The following is a 21120-nucleotide window of genomic DNA, read 5'->3' on the forward strand; positions in this document are numbered from 1 at the left end:
TTGTAGAAAAAGTAGGTCATCCAAACAAGCGCTAAACGTGCGTGAGAATGCCTCAGAAAGTACGCGAACAGTTTGCGGTTTGAAGTAAAAACGACATTCGCGAACGATTAACGACGCTTCCGAACCTTCACGCTCGTTTGGCGATCTACGGAAGCTTATAAGCGCCAACAAGATGACGAGATAAGAAGACGAGAAGACAAGTTAAATACCGAGAAGCCGAGTTATTGGAACTCGGCAAGTCGACTTGTTTGGATCAAGAAGACAAGAAGCCGAGTTGTTGAGTCGATTTGTTTGGGACGAATAGACAAGATGATGAGCTGTCGAAACTCGGCAAGTCGACTTGCTTTGGACAAAAATACAAGATGACGGGTTGTTGGAACTCGGCAAGTCGACTTGTTTGGGTCAAGAAGACAAGCAGCCGAGTTGTTGGAACTCGGCAAGTTGACTTGTTTGGGACAATATTTCAAGATGACAAGTTGTTTGGGATAAGAGGCCGAGTTGAAAAAGATAACGAGTTGTTGAAACTCGGAAATTGACTTTTGGGGGATAAGAAGACAAGATGATGAGCTGTTGGAACTCTCCAAGTCGACATGTTTAGGACAAGAAAACAAGATGACAAGTTGTTTGGACAAGGGGACAAGGAGCCGTGTTGTTGAAACTCGGCAAGTCAATATACATATTTCTTTGCGACATTTGCAACCTCATTGCGTCGTGGATTTGCATACTGAGTTTCTCTTCCACACGACAGCAATATCTGGGAAAATTGACATTCTTCCTGATTTTTAAGCTATTTGCCATATTCCACGAATTGTTATCATGGAAAGAATAGTACTGGAATACGTATTTGACAGACGGAAGGCAGCAACTTGCTCTTTAAAACATCTGAAACTATCTGAAATTATATTAAACTATAGGAATAAATTGCGACAGTAAATAAGCCTCTTCATATTGTCAACGCTTATTTAATGATTCTATTTTAAATTTCCAGAGTGAATGGCTCAATAACCCATGTCTTTGATTTGGTTTTAATCCCAATTAGTTGCATAATCTATTTTCAGTTTTTCCACAAAATTTCAAAAATGTCAAATCCATTTATGTCCTCTGCATAGCATACACACAGTTTTCAGCAGACGTAGAGAAACGCATCGCATCGCATCGCATCACATCGCATCGCACGCGAAGGACGTGTCACATTCGAAAAGTTCATTGAACCTGTGCAGTGCAGATCCGAAGCAGATCCAAGCAAGAGCTACAGAAAGTCGTCTGGTAGTCACCATTACCATTTGCATTGCACAGGATATCAAATCAGTGATGGATGCCGACAACGTACAGATCGAACGAACGGGTTTATTCCCGTGGCTAGTGATGTTGCTCTTACCAGAGCAGTGCTACGTTACATTTTTCGAGGATTTCGATTTCTTGGATGGTGAGTGTACGGTGGTCTACAGTGGTTTTCCGAACATACGGGTAGCGGTTAGCACCGTGGTAACGGTCCCATACGTAGATATCGATGTAACCTACATTAATTGTACGTTTCTTCTTGAGACATGCATTCCGTGGCCAGCTGCGCTGCGCGGCGTGGAGAAGTCCGGCTCCGACCTGCTCACGAAGCTCCGGAGGTCGGAGGTACGAGGTATCCCCAAAAGCCACTTCGAAATTCAAGCTTCATTACTGTCCACAAGAAGTGAATATTGCCGAGAATTAATGAAATTAAATGAAATTAAAATTAGGTAGGGTTACTTACAGTACTCTAACACTAAAATTAGGAGTTACAGGCCTAACTTAGAGACAATGTAGAGTCTAGGCAAAGCCAAAATTTAAATATTCTGTTCTGACTGAGGTCTGAGGATGATGTTGCTCACCATGAAGTGTGGTACTAGTAGAACTTATTCATTAATCACAGGAAGTACATTATGTAAGTGAAGTGCAGAGGTCTTCCAATCATTAATTAGATGAAGCTGTCTCGACCTGTCATGATTTCATAGCGCTCGGACATTTTTCCAGAGACCTTGTTGCAGAGGTTGAAGTCGTGGTCTGGTTTGGTCTTGGTTGTGGGCTTGATTTAGATTATGGCTGAATCATGTGAATGATGGCCTAGGTTTTACTGTAATTAAATAGATTTTCCAATCAATATGGTTGTCTGTACCATGCATGAAGCCAAAGGAACTGTAGCACAAAGCAACAGCAGAATAGTTCAAGCAAAGAAAACTGAAATAATGCAATGCAGAATAATTCAGGAAATAACTACAGAATATCCCACCACATACATAGGTGCATCAATAAACTCTTGGTGCACATCAACTGGTCTAGAGCTCTGCTTGATAGCAGTAACATGGTAAATTTCATCATCATCATGCTGGTGAGAAAAAAAAAAATTCATCTTTGGAGATGAAACTCATACACGATGAGCTGTGTTACTCATGCATTTGAATTTTATAAATTGGAATAACAGCATCTTTTGCGTAATACTCAATATTTTCTCACTTTACCTCATTCATTTCTGATCCTGTCTGAAGTACCCTGCCTGAAGATTGCTCTGAGTAAAGGCCTTGGACTTGGAATCATCCTTGGATCTGTTATGGGTAAGGAGACCAAAAAGAATGCCTGAAAGAATTCGTGTTTTGAAAAGTCCAAAATGATTGTAAACCTTCTATCATTTGTTCTTACTGGCTCTTCATGAGAAGAGCGGGTTGTTTTGTTTGTTTGTTTGTTTGTTTGTTTGTTTGTTTGACACAATGCATAACGTGCAAGATTTATGTCTAAGCTGTGCTCAAACAACTTTGCACTCATTACCGTGTGGAAACTCTGCGAGTGTATGCACAAAATCTTAATTCTTAAAAATTGTGTATTGTATGTAACATGCATTTGTAATGTCGCATTATCAGTGATTTTTGCTAGACAGCACAACAAAGTGAGCTTCAGTTCCACTTAAGATTTATTCTTCTCTGTAATTTCAATTTGCATCCCTTTTGATGCTGAGCCATGTCCTAGTGGAGGCCTTTTCGTGTGCCGACATGTAACAGAATATGCCATTTGTATTGATCCATGTAGATGAAGAATCTGAAAATTGATCTGAACAAGAATAGGGAATGGAATCCTTTTAAGATGGCATCTTCTGAAACGGTCTGTCTGTACAAGAATTATGAAATCAAGCAGAAAATTAGGAATAAAAGCTAGAGTGGTTACATCAAGTCTACCAGGTACGCTTTACATATTGTGTGTGCAAGCATTAAGCCTTGCCTGAAATCGGCTGGTATGCCAGCGTGAACTGAGGCTCTGATCGTAACTGATTGGAAAACATGCTGGTAGGGAATATCTGTCTTATCTTTGTCAATGCTTAATAAACACCTTCAAGACTGTGCTGTGCAGCGTACACACAGAAGCCTGCATACCAGCAGAATTTAAAGAGCAGATTGTGCATTTGAGGTCGGATGCTGTTTGGGGCAGCATTGTGATACAATGGAATTGGGGAAATGGCTACAGACTACCACTTTGTAACCCGTTGAGGACGGGCTGATTTTGCTACAACATGCATTTCCCATAGACACATGCCCAAGTAAACTCGGGACTCGTCCTCAACAGGTTAAGATGAAATTCTGTTTTCCTCATAGGAAGTATAAAATGTAGCAGGTCATGGAGTTACACATGCTTGATGCAAAAGTCTTCTACAATATAATGTGTGTGTTTTTTTGTTTTTTATTGTTAACAACATTTTCAGGATATTCTTTTATAGGACAAATAGTAAAATATACCACAATGGACATTTTCGATACCTTAGATACAGGTTTAACTATGACATCATCTTTTTAGGACCAGTCCATAGTACTGTATGTTCAGAATGATGGTGAAATAAGTGTAGGCCTGTTAATCAACTCATCATACCGGTAATTTAATTTCTTGCAATATGGTATCCAGAGAAATGGCATGAACCTTTTCTGATGCTGTGATTTTGATGACCTTGTAATGAATGAGAATAAATCATATATTCCCATATATCATAGATAAAACAGGTTTTGGTTGCTGTTCTAGGACATCAAGTTGTCCACTGTTCAAAGGGGTATGGAGAAGATGCAATAGTTAACTTCAGAAGAGTGAACATAATATATGGTGTGCTCTCAAGTATTATGCATTGCCAGGTCTGTACAGTTTACACCCTGATTTGGATATTCTGTGCAACAGATGTTATTTGTTTGTGTGTGTGTATTTGATGCAATTTTTGTGTTTGTTGGGTTTTTTTTTAAATTGGATTTGGAGATGTGTTTACCCAAATTCATTTTTATCAGAAGAAATAATGGACTGGTATATGTGATCAAACATATTTCAAACCAAGAGTTCATACTGCTTTGACTTTGAATCATGTCACCTTCATTCGACAGTGAAGCTGCCTCAGATTGTCAAGATACTCGTATCCAAAAGTGGTGAAGGACTTAGCGTTGTGGCTGTCATTTTGGAGCTGGTGGCAATTTCAGCATCGTGGGCGTATGCATTCAGAAACGATTATCCCTTTTCGTGAGTATCTGATGCTGTTTCTTTATACAAGTATAAGAAAAGTTGGTCATTGACTAATATACGTGAAGGAGTCATATACCGGTAATGTTTGCATGGGGGAAAAAAAAAGAAAGTAAAAATTGGTGAGGTTGGCAGTTTAAGAGAAAACTGTACAAGTGCACTGTACATGAAATTTTGTGATATTCACAAATGTTTATGATAAAGAAAAATAGTACAGTTATGATAATATGATGGTCCTTCATAGATTTCAAGCAGATTTCAAATTGTCAAAAAGTCAAAAGCTAGGGTTCACTATATCCAGCCTATGTAATGAAGAGGAAAATCTACATATTACATGTTTTTTACATTGAACTTCAAGTCCCAAATTCACATTTTTTAAAGAATATTTTGTGTCATTACTTTACACATAAGGATGATGATGTTATGATGATATAAGTATTTATTGTCTGTTCGTTCAAGTCAAAGGATTTTTTTATAATTTTTTTTTAAAAACCAAAACAAGTGGATTTGGAATGTTCCTCACAATTCCAGAAAATTCATGTTCTCAATAGGCGTTTTCACATCAGCCCGATGTTTCGAAATAGCGCGCTTTTTTCTGACTTGGGAAATTTTCCCGATCATGAAATAACGCGCTATTTGATAATGTGAACACAAATTAGCGCACTAATTGTATCGCCCTGATCGAGAAAATTTCTTGAGTCCAACTCGGGATATTTTTGAAATAGCAGGATAGTAGCGCGCTATTTGATAATGTGAAAACGACTCGAGAAATTAGCGTGATGCATCCCATCATGCCTAGCGTGTGTGACCCAATCGATCGAGGCAAACTGCACACAAATCATGAAAAATTTTTGAAAGTGCACACATTACTGATGCTGTTTGCTCATGCTCAGCTGTCGAATTAATTCCAAAAAATTTCGGGCTAATTCTCTTTGGGCTGATGTGAATAAGAAATTAAATAGCGCGCTGATTCGCAATTGCGAAAAATATCTCGAACTTGGATTTTTATCGGGCTGATGTGAAAACGCCTATTGATTATGTTCGTAAGATAATGAGTAAGAAACAGCTGCATAAGTGATGTCCTCGTTCCATAATAAATATAAATATGTAGCTTTGTTATGGGACACTACTTGTGTCGTTAATGTGTTTAATCAGACAAAGTAATAAGGCAAAAAAACTCTGTCCCTTAGATGGCATGTAACACGGAGGTCTCATGTGCAAGAGAGTTGTTGTTGTTGTTCATTTTCCATCTGTGAAGATGGCTGGATAGCCCATATTCAGCTACACTAAGCTGGTCTTCCATGGGGTCCAGTTGGATGTGGGGTGGGACCTCTTCACCGGGTTAGACACCCTGCTCTTTTCGATGAATGAATGAAGTGGGATCTTTTACGTGCATGAGCTGTGACTCTCTCATACACGGGACCTCCATTTTATGTCCTATCCGAGGGACAGAGTGTTTTGCCTCTTGCTAGAGGGGACGGTATGTTTACACACAACATTGCTCGGTCCAGACTCGGGTTCGAACCCGGGCCGCGTGATCATGAGGCAGACGTGCTACCGACTGAGCCAACTCACCGCCCTGTTACAACTCACACACTTAAAAGATCCTGTGTCATTCGTTCCTAGCAAAGAGCAGGGTGCAAATGCGATGATGTTGTCTGCCCCAAACACACCTAGGATAATTGGTGGGAGATGCCTTCTTACTTTTTATTTCGGTACTTCACGACAACAAAATCGTTACATGATTAAATCATTTGAAAACTAACAACAGAAAATGGAGACAACTCGTGGAGCTACAACTGCACACACAGTACTCAATCTCTTGTGATATAAATGGTCATTGCATGATAGCAACCATCATATTTTGCAATGTTAGCTACATCTGTAGATGAATTTAGATTGATGTTGATTCTTTGTCATTGCTCTGTTTTGATCCCTTTCTCTCACAGGGCATGGGGTGAGGCCCTTTTCTTAGCTGTGCAGACGACTACCATCGCCTTTCTATGCCTGCAGTTCGCCGGCCAGCAGGCGGCGGCGCTCTCATTTTTTGTCACCTACATCGGCATCATGTACACCCTCCTGTCAGGCCTGGTTCCAATGAATGCAGTGGCCATGCTTCAAACGGCAAACATGCCCATCATTATCATTAGCAAGGTAAAGAGCAATGCATTTCCCACTTTCTTTCTCTGGCATTCATGAAGACCAGTTGCAAATTCAGAACTCATTCATTTCATTTCATTTATTTTCACTTAATAAAACATGCATACTTACATAAAAATGTGACAAAAATATGACAAATATAACATGAAAAAATGACAAAACAAACAAGCAAACAAACGACTAAAGTTATCAAGTGAAGGGGTTAATGAGAAGGCGCTGGGCCTTATTTAAAACTAGCCCCGGGAAAGTAAATACAGTGTATTGTCTCTTCTTTCTACAAACTATAACCAGTAACTGACAAAAAAAATTCGGCACACGCACGCACTTTCACATGCATACACACATACACAAACAAAACATACACAAGCACATTAACAATACACAAGATGCCATTTTCACAAACATACCCCTATCATGCTACTCTAATTTAGAATGATATTGAGTATTTCCAGAATACCTTTCAAGTAAAATATGCTTGAAAGCTTTCTTAAAACTCTTTTTACTGTCTTCTTACATTTCACATCAGAGTGTATAGAAATCCAGATTTGCGGGCCTTGAAAAAATATTGACTTTTTGTAAGAGGATGTACGAATCAGAGGCAATTAAAAATTTTTACAATTTCTTGTGCCATAATTATGATTCCTGTGTGATAATCAAAAAAAAAATGAAAATTCTGATGCAGTAGAAGAGAACGATGTGTTGATGTCATCATCCATTGGTCAAAGGTTGCTGTGCACACTCATGCACTAGTGCAGACAATTGCTTAGCTTTCTTTTTCATGCAGATACATTTTATTGACATTTTATGCTGATCACAGCATTTATATGATGAATTAGAGGAGTGCAAGTATGTGTGTAATGGGCTGACAAGTATGTGCATATTAAAGTCCTCCAGATTCAGTAGTTTGCGAAATGAAAAGAAAATATAGAACAAGCAAACTAGTATGTTCCATATGTAGGAATACTATATGACTTTTAAGCCGTTGTCAGTGTCAACTAAGTTTATTTTCTCCATCTAAAAATTCACTTTGATTTCAACGTCAATATATTTCTGCATCTTTTTCTTCAAGAGTACAATGTACAAACAAGTTTTAGAAATGCCAAAAAAATGCGCTAAAATTTTAGCAGTGTTTATAAGCAGTTTTCTCAACTTTGAACTTTGTTTGTAGTTTTTTTTTTTGTTTGTTTTTTACAAACATCAGTTTGTTTTAAAGATCTGCAGAGGTTAGGAGTCTTGCTCTCTATTTCTATGTTTACCCCCCCCCCCCCCCCCCCCCCCCCCTTTGCTACTTTTGGAAAGCAAGATATAGAAAATATAACAGAACTAAACAAATGTGACCCTATTGTGACCACATTTTCACCCCTCGTATCCTGCACTTCCATCCTCTGGCAGCTGATGCAGGCCTCGGTCAACTTCCGCAACGGCCACACAGGCCAGCTGTCCTTCATCACTGTCCTCCTGCTGACCGCTGGCAGCCTGGCGCGCATCTTCACCAGCATCCAGGAGACCAACGACCCCATCCTGGTTTGGACCTACATCGTCTCCTCCTCCTGCAACAGCCTCATCCTGGCCCAGCTCCTCTGGTACTGGGGCGCCACCGCCGACTACCTCCAGAGGCAGGGCGCCAAGAAAGCCGAGTAGACGCCGGCGGTCGGCATTTGTCGGTGGCGGGGAAAGTGGAGGAACCTTAAAGAGGGATGGTTATCACAAACATAATTGAATATGGATTCTGTGTTTGCAGAATTGGTATTGGAACACATCAGTGAAGTTGACGAAAATGGGATGATTTTGTTCAAAAGGTATAGGTGTTCAAAGTTTTGGTTAAATGCATGTACAATCATGAGAAGGCTGTAATGGTTGTGATGTCACGGAAGTGGAATGTTATATCAACCTGTTGAGGACAAGTCCTGAGTATGCTCAGGCAATTGTCTATGGGGAAATGCATGTTGTTGCAAAATCTGCAGGTTAAAAATCAATTCAGAGGGAATTCCACATATTTAAATTTTTCTAGCATAATGAAAGTGCACTTGACCTAACTCCTTTACGTGACGGAGGAATAATTTAGTAATATACCCTTAACGTGTCAGAAACAAGTCAGGGGAATGTGTACTTTTTGTTAAAGGGAAATTTTGTGGAATTCTTACATTTCCTTGGATCAATCCACTACTCTGACATCACAGATTGCTGTAGCCTTCTCCCCCAGCAATGACAGAATATGATGACACATTCCCCTGTAACAAAGGTGACAGACGGTTTAAAGGAAAAACATAGTTCTCAAAAGGGATCAAAATTCATATTCCACCATTTTTTAATTTGCTTGCAACTTATAGAATGGACCTACAAAGAAACTTGTCTGGATGATGCAGCTAGCCAGACTAATGAGTTGTTCTAGAGTACTCTGATCAATTGTGTAAAATTATAAAAGTTGATGTGCTCTACTTTTAATCCTGAAAAGCCCCTCCCATTCTCTAATGAGTAGGGAGAATGTTATGTGATGATGGAACGTGCCCCAGCAATCCTATTTCCGCAAAAGCTACATGCAGTTCACTCTTGGTGTGTAAGATCAATGGATACTGCTATGGTCTGATCTGTCGATTATCGACATTCAACAATAGAGCATTACGAAGCAACCATGATGGGGCATGTTCCCAAATTCCAGTACTGTCAGCGTACCATTTTTTTGCTAACATTCTGCATTTTGTGATGTTTCAAAACTGAAATTGAAATTGTATCATTACATCATTATTTCTTCTGCATACGTGTCAATTTGGGAGCAAAAATCAAAAGTTTCTGTAGACATATGAGAATCATATTTTACCTTTAAAACAGTAGCACTGAGAGGGGTACTCGTGATACAGGTGAACCTTGATATAATGAAGACCTTTACCCCATGACAATTCTCCCCGTGGCATGGCTATTTGATTTCCATAATAATTCATTGACAGTGCCAGCTCTATGTGCCATACACAAAGAGCATCAAGCATTATCTCTATCTCAAAATTATCATAGTTTTCTCAGCAATTATTCCATGTTGAGAAAAGAAACATCAACTGTAAGTGCTGAAAATGTGTTTCTTTTGTGAAGTGGCAATGTTGTACATGTGGTCATAATAAAAAGGGAATAATTAGATGCAATTATTGCATACCACTATATGTTTTGCGCATGCCTGGTGCACAGGAAAACTCCACTTTGCCAGATGTACCCAAGTAAACACCAAAAGTGCGACACCCCCCCCCCCCCCACCCTCTGCGTGTTGCATGGAAGTTCATGAGGTCACCTCATTCATTTGCCAGTAGCATCTGGCCAGCATACATGTACAGATGCAACCACTAGCAACAAAATGTTTGCATTTGTATGCAGTATGGAGAATTACCTTCATTATACCCCCGCCAAAAGAAGTTTGAAGGGGGTATATAGGAATCAGCGGACGGTCGGTCGGTCGGGCGGTCGGTCGGGCGGTCGGGCGGGCGGTCGGTCAGTTGCAAATCTTGCGTCGCGAACTACTTCCTCAGTTTTCAACCGATTCCCATAAAACTTGGCACAGATGTGTGCCTTGGGTTGTAGATGTGCAAGACGTATTTTTTGACAGTACCCAAAAGTACGTTGCCATGGTAACGGCATATTATGGGCAAAAATGGGTACAAATCTTGCGTCGCGAACTCCTCCCACAGTTTTTGATCAATTTTTATGAAATTAGGTACAGATGTTCATCTGAATATGTTAATGTGCAAGACACATATTTCCGCAGTGGCAAAAAGTGCGTTGCCATGGTAACGGCATGTTATTGGTAAAATATAGGGCAAAATGCTTCATGGCAAAACTGCTTCATCAGTGTTCTTCCAATTCTCATGGAATTCATATTGAATGTTTGTCTTAGGATATAGGTCAGCATGACACATTTCTTGACAGTGACAAAAAGTATGTTGCCATGGTAACAGCTCACATATTATGAGCCAAAATGATGGAAAATTTTGTGTTGCAAACTACTTCCTCAGTTTTTGCCCAATTTCCATGAAACTTGGTACAGATGTGTGCCTTTGGTTGTAGATGTGCAAGACGCATTTTTCGACAGTACCCGAAAGTACGTTGCCATGGTAACGGCATATTAATGGCAGAAGATCAAGGAAAGATCTTGCGGATTTAACTACTTCCTCAGTCTTTTGACCAAAGCTTATGAAATGTTGTTTGGCGGGGGTATAACCAGTCGCTGTAGCGACATTTCTAGTTATATCAGGTTTTTCATTGCATCAGGGTACAAAATTAAAGACATATGAGTTTGGACCTGCAAAATCACTTTTTAATAGGAGAATTTTGTTATATCCAACCTCTTTGAAACAAGGTTTTGCTGTATCAATTTCTGTAGTGTGAGTTTGATGATGTGAAATTGGTTATGTCAAAGTGCAACATCAAGATTTGTTGTCAGGTGAAATGGTGGTTAGGGAAAGGATAGACATTTTTTTTTTTTTTTACTGTTAGGAGGATTTCAAGTGAAACGAATGCACTCTTGTGATGCAAGAGAATGTCTAAATAAATGTGATGTTTATGTCCTCTTTAGTCTTAGCTGTCCTTTAGGGGGAAAAAATGGTTTAGCTCAGAAAATCAATTAGAGAAATGAATGACAAAATAACATCAGAAGGCAGAATCTGTGTATTCAAGTCTATGAGCGCTTTTCACAGAGTTTACCTTTTTACCATAATTTGCATTTATGGAGGGGAAAAAAATGACAATATGTTAAATAGAGCACATTCAGCATACACTGATACAGACCTTCAGTCCACAAACATCTTTATACATGTACCGGATGTTTCAATGATTGTTGTTGCAGTATTTGGGTACAACGCATTTCAATATTGTGAATACGGATACAATATATCAACAAAATAACGGCCTAATTCAGATTCCAACAGAGCATTTTATTGTCATCATAACTGAAACATACTAAGGTCATTGCACTTGGAGGTATAATGCTGTCTTGAAAGATAAGTGGAGTATGTCGGTGAATAAATGGCCATCCTCCCTTACAAATACTGTATATGTCAGATATTTCATAAGGTTTTAATTTTCGCGAATTTCGCGAGTCATGTGCTATTTGCAAATTTAAAAATGCGCAAAAATATCATCTCTGATCCTGACATGATTGTGATGTGCACGCACATACATTTCTCTGTTCTGTACTGTACTCCACAATCGCGAATGAAAACACCTGCGAAATTGTCAGTTAGTCCCGATTTGCAAAAAAACAAACAAATTAGACTTGCATATTATATGGCATGTACAGTAAAAAGAAAATAAAGTAGCAAAAGGGAGAAGGCAACATCCGTATTCTTGGGACACAATAGTTGTATTCTTGGTTTTCAAGACTTGAGCTTAACTACAATGTACCTAAGAGTGATGCATAAAAACAACCATTATTGGTGAACAAACCAAATTAACAGGCCAGTCCTCAGATGTTTCATCTCAGGTACGGTTGATCAAAACACTGGGGTGCTGTAGCAAGTGACAGGTATCTCATTTCTTGTATATACATGCATATACATATTTCATTTAGTCATTGTCATTGATATACATAATGAATGCTGTGCAATTACCCTTTTCCCATGGCTACTAGTACTTACATGAAATGAATTTTGCAAACATTTCCAAAGTAGAAATCAATTGATGAAACCAAATCTAATCAAATGCAAATTTATATCTTGTCCAGAAAAGACTTATTATAAGTTTTTGCAATTACGAGTTTGAGTTTGTTTCAATATTACGAAATAAAAAAACAAATCAGACTTTTATTTTATTTTTCAAAGGTTTATGCATGATCACAAATCTGTTGACTAGTCTATAGCTTACTTGTGTCCAAATACAAAATGGATTTATTTCCCCATGGCCACTAAGCTTCAGGAAGGAATCTACTGCTTTATGACTAAGTAAGTATTAGAATGAAAGCATACAGTCTTCTCTGAAGGGCCAGGCAATGAGGCTAGTGTGTCTTGTCTATGAGGGTGCTACAGCTGCCGCCAACAAACTCAAACGGGTTACCTCAAAACCGAGAGTCTGAGATTATGTACACTGAGCTGCAGCAACTTGGTAATATCACTCGTGTATCTATATTTTCTGTCATGAGCTTTGGGATATGTTATGCATGCAGGGTTTGTTTATGTTATCATTGATTAAGTGCTGGTTTGAGGGAGCAGTCATGTACACTGGAGTTGGTGTCAAATATGGGCTAAAGTGGAAACTTTGGGAATTTGATACTATGTAAGAAAGTATTTGCGATGATCTGTTACAAAGTTTCATTTGTAGCCACAATCGTATATTTGAAATGGTGTTATTGGTTGATGACAGTAAAGTTCAGATGCAGTAGAAATATGATAAGCACATGTTCTGGCTCCAAGACACTCCTTTTACCATTTTTCCACTGTATAGTTTGTATTTGACAGAAAACTTGCTGTGTAATGGGAAATAGTATGGTGAAATAGTGGTAAGGTTTGTTATTCCATGATGAATTAACAAATATTTTGGTATTGGAATGAGATTTATCTCTGTAGTCTTGATTGTTAGAACACCCAATAGCTGTTGGTATTATGCAGTGTTATAGGGGTTTTTGACAGACTGGGAATTATTTGTTATTTTTTATCAGATCAATGAAAATCAAGATCTCCCAGTTAGCTTTTCCTAAAATAGACACACACACATACATAGACAAACAATAGGGGCAAATATGACTGGCAAAATCTTATGCCGATATCATCTGCTATTAAAAAAAAAAAAAAAAAATCTAAATTTATGAGTACCTTGTGATGTATTGCAAGACATTTTGAGTATTTTGCAGGGAAGATCAGTCCCAATGTGAAATTAGTTTATTCAAATTTACTCTGCTGATGTTTTATGTTTTCTTCCAGTTGCATGCATGTGTGCATTTATGTTCAGATTTTATGAGTACCACATAGTTTAATTTCTGATTCATCTGTTTCAATTTCCAAATGTTTGCAGAGGCGGATCCAGGGAGGACCGCACCCGGCGCACGCCCCCCCCCTTTATTTTTTGTTGAAACAAAAGAAATAAAAAGAAAAAATGGGGAGGGTTGCGTGCGCCCCCCCTTTAATTTTGTAAACGCGCCCCCTCTTTACGCAATTCCTGGATCCGCCCCTGGTTTGAGTGTATGATATGAACTGTGGGAAATGATTACTGCGCTGCAAAAGAAAGAGAAATTTAGTTCAAACTAAAACAACTGGACAAATCAAAATGCTTCCACTTTTATTGTATGGCCTATTCACAGTGCACTGTTTGTGGTACAATTGTACTTCAATACTGGCATCACAATTGTACAGTGTAACTGCTTACTTTGGGGTTTTGCTGATGATATATAGTACAGGGTATTCTCTGTTATGTTTATTGCTTATTCTCGGTGTTTGGTCATCAGCCTGTACAGTCTAATATTCTTGATCGCTTACTATTTTCCATAGGCATCCTGCTCTCGGATCTTCACTTCAGCAACGAATGAAAAGTTTGATCACAATGTCATTTCATGACCATTTTAGAGAAAGTCCATCTTCAGATAGAGCAAAATAAAACCTATCAAATGATACATGTTGTGTAACAAGGAATATTCTTGAATATTATTATGAGAGATATCCTATTTTTATGCCTCCGCAACGAAGTGGCCGGAGGCATTATGTTTTCGGGTCGTCCGTCCGTCCGTCCGTCCGTCCGTCCGTCTGTCCGTCCGTCCGTCCGTCTGTACGTCCGTACGTCCGTCCGTCCCGTTTTGTTTTTGTCGATATCTCAAGAACCGTGTGGTGGTTTTACATCAAACTTGGTATGAGGGTATATCCTTGGGGGATAATACTTTGTGTGGATTTTAGGGTCACAGGGTCAAAGGTCACAGGTTATTATGTGAAAAAAAAATTGAAATTTCATGTTTTTCTCCATATCTCGCAAATGGTTCAAGGTATCTTCATGGAACTTAGTATATATGCTTGTACCGATGGGCAGTGATTATCTAGGGAAGTTGGGGGTCATGGGTCAAAGGTCAGGGGGGTCAAAGGTCAATGTCAACTCCTCAAAATATCACTACTTTCCTTACAATGCAATATGCCTGAAGGTTTTTTTTTTTAAAACTTGATGTATGGCATGTATTACCCAATATATATTTTTGGGGAAGTTTCTTGCCAAAAGGTCAAAGGTCAAAAGGTAAAAGGTCAAGCGAAAGTGCTAAATTGCACTTTTTCCTCCATATCTCGAAAGTAACTCAAGGTATCATCATGAAACTTACATATTTATGCATGTTCAACCTAACAGTGATTCTCTTTGGAACTGTGAGGTCAAAGGTCAAAGGCCAGGTTTAGATAATGCTATTTGCCCATTTGATACTGAAATTATACTTTTTCTCAATACCTTGAAAATTACTCAATGCATAAACTTATAAAAGGGTCAAAAGTCAAGTAAAAATCATCAGTTCCCCAAATACCTGCTCTCTGACATTTTAATCATTCATCCAATTGAACCTAGTTCTAGGAAAGTGAACATTCAGCACATTTGTGTCAAACCTGTCATTTTAATATTTTGCCAATTGTGTGAAACTGTCATCACACATTGTCAAGACATTGTACTATAGACCTATTAGGAGAACCATGCATTATGGCGGAGGCATATCAGTAGCCGTAGCGATATATCTAGTTTTTTATTTTATTCTATTTCAGCCTTTTTAATTGCAGATATCTCAAATTGACAAAAATGGAGATCAGTCCTTTTTGCAATCAAACTCTTCAAAGGCTGGACATGGTGATCCTACAACTTTTGGTTTGTGGACTTATTTTTTTTTTCTAAACCATTAATAATGCAAGTGCTCATATTTGATTGGAATATCGTCATACCCAGGGATAGTCGTGACTTGTTTTGTGAACGTGAGTAATCTGCTTCTGTTTAATAGATTGGATTAACCTTCAGGTGTGAAATACACAGGCAGAATATGAAAACAATTTGTTAATTCACTTCCTGTCTGTTTAACACATCATTAGAGGTCTATGCAGGTACCTTGCCATTGTTAATCAGATTAACTTTCCATGGATTACTCATGTGAGTGATTGAAATAAACTGGTCGAACTGACATCGATTTGTCGCACATGCCTTTATTTTCATGGAATGTCTCATCCATTAGTGCACCTACAGGTGACTCCTGCTGTGACGAAGTCCTCGGGACAGGCAGTTTCCTTTTATTACATGGTGTATCAAAATTTCATTACAACCCAACAGTAAAGTACTGTATGCAGATGTATAGATGATAATTTTAGGGCCTGAATTTTTAATTCTTTGTAATTAGAATTTCGTTTTAACTGTGTTTGTTATTACAGGAGTATACTGTATTTTACATGATGCAATTTGAATTCAGTGTGTCCTATAGAATATTATGCTGTGATGTACTAGGTGTTACAAAAAACATTTTCCCACTTTTCATCCTCAATAGTTCAACAATTATATATCAGATAACACTGACATTCATATGAGCAATAGCTGAATAGTGTACAATTTTGTTGGAGGTAATTCAAAAATGAAAGCTTAATTCAGTTTCATTAAAATGCTTTCATATCCAAATCACCTTCAAATAAATTTTACACTATTCAGCTATTACTCGTATCAATGACAGCGTTATCTGATATATAGTTTTCAAACTATTAAGGATCAAAAGTGGGAAAAAATTTTTGTAACACCTAGCATGTTGAATGTTTGTTCACACTTTGACTTCTAGCATTTGCGTTTGTGTCACTTTGATTGGTTTATCTTTTGAACAGTTCAGGAGCGGCGCAGCCGTGGGGGCCGTGGGGGCTCGCCCCCCCCCCCCCCACACACACTTTTTGTGTACCATACAAAGGAATACATAAAGTGTCATCACTTTGGGCCCCCACACTTTTTTTCAAGTACGTAAGTGGCACTAAAATGGGAGGGGAGAGAATGAGCTGAGGACCTTTTTTTTTTTTTTTTTTTTTGCTTGTCAGCTGAAGAAACCCGGAAGTGGACGGGGAGAGATGAGCTGAGGACCTTTTTTTGGTTTTTTTTTTTTTTTGTTTTTTTGCTTGTTAGCTCATGAAACCCGGAAGTGGGTCCCCATACTTTTGAAAACAGTGCGCCGGCCCTGCAGGTAGTACAATTCTATGGAAAAAAAAATTTCATTAATGAATAGACAAAATACAGAAGTGTAGTAGCCCCCAAAAAGAAGAAAAAGATGAATGAAGGCTGCCACGCCCCAAAATCAAAACTAGCTCTAGCCAACTGAACAAAACATCAATAATTGATTTATGATTTGGAAGGACACATCAGAACATAATATGTTTAGTCAGTGACAATATATCCCCATCATGTCAAAAGTTGTAATGTCTTCTGTGGATTCGCACATGAATAAATAGGGAATACCATTCTTCGAGAAATACATCGATCACCGTTAGATATGAAAACACTGTCTAGTATGGTGTGTCCAATTTGAAACGGGGGGGGGGGGCTTGTGCAGCCGAACGCTTGTGATTTCTTGTTCCTACCCCCCCCCCCCCCCCCCCCCGGTTGGAGCCCGCCACACACATACTCACACACACACAACACACATACACACACACACACGCATATTCTGCGGCCACTGTATTCCCTGGGTGTTCGATACAATATTTTTGCTCTTGTGAAACGCATCTGTTTGTGAATTCTGTGTAATGTCGAGCTTGTGCTTTGGAACAAACAGAAGCAAGCTCATGTACTGGATTCTTAAGGTACATGTAATACAGTGTGGATTTTTCAGATATAATGCAGATGCAACCGTAGTCATTAAATGAAAACTGTGCCTATTGAAGGGAATACGTGAAGGGGTTGAAGAAAATGAGTCTACAGTAGATAATCGGTCGGTTAAGCCTGAAGCGAACTGAAATTAATTAGGAGGACGCCCCTGTTGTGACTTTGACCCTCCGACGAAAATGTTTACATTAGCTCTCTGTAAACACCGGAAGTCATCAAATTCCCTCCTCTTGACAGTGAAACAGTGAAAGTACAGCGTTAAATAGATGAATACACGCATCAGTAGGCCCTACACATTATAGGCTCCTACGTGATTTTATTCATTATGCGCGTGTGCTCGCTCCCACCTGCATCTTAAATTATGCTGTAGATGTAACAAAAAACATTTCCCACCTTTGATCCTTTATAGTTCGAAAACTATGTAATCATCAGAAAACACTGTCATTGATATGAGTAATAGATGAATAGTGTACAATTTAGTTGGAGGTGATTGGAATATGAAAGCATAAATCAGTTTCATCAAATATATTATTTATGTCAAAGTTAGGCACAAGATTTAGATCAAATTATATTGAACCCTCTCCGTGGGTGCCAGCCATTTTCTGTATAAACCTTGAGCTTTACACAGGAAGCACTGATGTGTATGTGAGTGTGTGCTTACAATCGCCCTGAACAATGGACATGAACACTACCTTTTCAGAGCTCTCTGCTGACTAAGGCTTCTGGTCTGTGCTCCAAGGTACATTAATTTAATGCTTTATTAGTAATTTATGATGGATTGCCCTGGGCATTACTAGTCTGAATTCATGGTAAAGAGTAAAATGCATGCACATGAAGAAAGTAAGCACATGTTAGCACGTGCTTGCATACACTACATTTCAGGATGAATCGAGACTAGCTGTGGTAGTGGAATTCGTCATGAATAGATAATGAAGCATTCAAACCAGGACCATTGTATGGGTGTCAACCACACACTTCCATACACACCAATTAACCCCTGCGCAAAGTTGACGTTTTGTACAGAGTGTTGAAAATAGAGCAAAATATGAGCCCTAACTTAAAAAATAAATTAATCTTGAATTTAATGAAACTAATTTATGCTTTCATTTTCAAATTACATCCAACAAAATTGTACGCTATTCAGCTATTGCTCCTATCAATGTCAGTGATATCTGATAAGTACCTAGTTTTTGAACTATTAAGGATGAAAAGTGGGATATGTTTTTTGTAACACCTACAGCATCATTCAATGTTGCGTACGACGAACTAAAAAAAAAAAAAAAAAATATATATATATATATATATATATATATATATATATATATATCGGAGTATTCCTCGCAGAATTTTGTTTTGTAACTGATTTAAGCGTTTGCTACAATACCCGTATGTACATGTACATATCCTCATTATGTAATTGCGTGGGTGGATGAATGAATGGATGCGACCGTGAGCACTATACAAATCCCATGCACAGTGTTTGTTTGGCAAAACTTATAGAAGACCCGAAAGCGCCAAAATGGCGCCACAACAAACTCTATCTCACTCTGTTCTAGAGCCATGATATCTCAAACTGGAAAATTACAAAGTGACGAAGTCGACAAGTCGTGAAAAGCCCAAAGCCATGTTGACATTGAGCATTAGCAGAGCCTGAAGTTAGAAGGTCTCTATCCATGCAGTATTTGTAAGCCTTTAATCCTTCATGAATGAGTGTATCTCAGTGATTGGTTCCCAAGGTCCCATGACAAACAAACCTCTATAATTGCACATTTCAAGTCCGAATGCAATTTGATTTTATGTATACTGTATAGTTACCCTCACCATCCCTCAAAACAGAGAGGAAGAAATAAGTAGACATGAACAAAGGCTTGAACTCGGCCTACATATAGTTTACATACAATATAATATATAGCCACATGTATCATTACTGTACAACGGTAGAAAAAAAGGACCGAAAAGATTGTCATACCGTATCGTCTGCAACATTTATCATCATTACACAACGAAAAACATTTTCATCATTACAGCACGAAATTCTGATACATCGAGACGGCGTGGTTTTGAAGAGATTCGCCCCCATGTTTTCTATTTTTTCTGGATTGATGCGCTTAGAAACATCGGTATTAAGCGCTATGCAGGTTATCATTATCTTTAGGTGAAATGCAGGAGTTATACTGTCCAGAGATTGAGCACAGATGGACACATGATAAAGGAAATATTCATTTGTTTGTTTCTTTCTTTCTTTCCTTCTTTCTTTGTTTGTTTGTTTTGTTTGTTTGTTTGTTCATTTCGCTCTGAGAAGATGGCTGGATAGCCCATATTCAGCTACGTTAAGCTGGTCTTCCATGGGGTCCAGTTGCTATGGATGTGAGGTGGGACCACTTCACCGGGTTACACACTCTGCTCTTTGCGATGAATGAATGAAGCGGGATCTTTTACGTGCATGATTTTGTCACTCTCCCATACACGAGACCTCATTTTTATATCCAAGGGACAGAGTGTTTTGCATCTTGAAACCGGGCCCTTAGGATCGTGAGGCAGATGCGCTACCGACTGAGCCAACTCGCCGCTCTGACAAATTCATATTCGGCTCTGATTGTGTCAACTTCTGGCCATTCGTGGAGGCATCTTTACACCATCCTATGACCGCCGATGGAGTCTCTCGGAGACTCCGGCCGCAACTTCGTGAGTAGCGTCAAAATCTTTGGCAAGCCAAGAAATAGTCGGAAGTATCTTGCGATGTTTCATCAATTTTCATAATAAAGATTTATACATTATATACTAGGTGTTACAAAAGCATTTCCCTCTTTTGATCCGTAATAAATAGTTCGAAAACTGTACATCAGATAACACTGTCATTGATAAGAGTAATAGCTGAATAGTGTAAAATTTAGTTGGAGGTGATTTGAATATGAGAGCAGGAATCAGTTTCATTAAATCCATGATTAATTTCAAAGTTAAGTTCCAGATTTTGGTCAAATTTGAACCCTCTGTACAAAATTGAACTTTACACAGGAACCAATGATGTGTATGTGAGTGTGTACATACAATGACCCTGAACAATAGATATGAATACCACGAATACCACCTTTTCAGAGCTCTGCTGACTAGGCTTCTGGTCTCTTGGTCCAAGGCACATCGATGCTTTTTCAATAGTTCATGAAGGCTTGCCCTGGGCACTGCTAGTCTGAATTCATGGTACAGGATAAAATGCATGCACATGAAAAAAAAAGTAAAGACATGTTTTCATGTGCTTGCATACTCTACATTTCAAGATGAATAAAGACTAGCTGTGATAGTGGAATTTCTCATGGATATGTAATAGAGCATTCAAACCCTGGCCATTGTTCAGAACCATTATCTGGGTGTTAACCACACACACTCCCATACACGCCAATTGATCCGTGTGCAAAATTAAAGTTTTTTTACAGAGGGTTGAAAATAGAGCAAAATCTGAAACCTTACATAGAAATAAATCTTCAATTTAATGCAACTGATTTATGCTTTCATTTTGAAATTAAATCCAACAAAATTGTACACTATTCAGCTATTGCTCATATCAATGTCAGTGTTATCTGATATATAGTTTTTGAACTATTAAGGATCAAAAGTGGGAAATGTTTGAGTTTCTTGTAACACATAATCATGAGAATCCTGATCACTTGACAAAGGGCAGGGTACCCG

At 38.6% G+C, this 21120-nt stretch overlaps 1 protein-coding gene across 1 annotated transcript; it reads left to right on the forward strand.

The window, feature by feature from the left end:
- Positions 1 to 1331: 1331 nt before the first annotated feature.
- LOC139742990 (mannose-P-dolichol utilization defect 1 protein-like) lies at positions 1332 to 9857 on the forward strand. The gene is made up of 5 exons (XM_071653496.1): positions 1332 to 1426; positions 2517 to 2582; positions 4377 to 4509; positions 6459 to 6663; positions 8062 to 9857. The coding sequence occupies exons 1-5, from the start codon at positions 1366 to 1368 to the stop codon at positions 8308 to 8310; spliced, it is 714 nt and encodes a 237-aa protein (XP_071509597.1). The 5' UTR covers positions 1332 to 1365; the 3' UTR covers positions 8311 to 9857.
- Positions 9858 to 21120: the final 11263 nt, after the last annotated feature.

Source organism: Diadema antillarum, unplaced genomic scaffold (genome assembly GCF_040938485.1).
Source record: "Diadema antillarum isolate AM-2024a unplaced genomic scaffold, OU_Dant_1.0 seq00001041_RagTag, whole genome shotgun sequence".
In the NCBI taxonomy this organism is placed as follows: Eukaryota; Metazoa; Echinodermata; class Echinoidea; order Diadematoida; family Diadematidae; genus Diadema; species Diadema antillarum.

Coding starts and splice junctions, on each gene's coding strand:
- LOC139742990 (XM_071653496.1), top strand. CDS start 1,366: ATGTTGCTCTTACCAGAGCAGTGCTACGTTACATTTTTCGAGGATTTC. Junction 1,427..2,516: donor GGATTTCGATTTCTTGGATG/GTGAGTGTACGG, acceptor TCCTGTCTGAAG/TACCCTGCCTGAAGATTGCT. Junction 2,583..4,376: donor CATCCTTGGATCTGTTATGG/GTAAGGAGACCA, acceptor TTCATTCGACAG/TGAAGCTGCCTCAGATTGTC.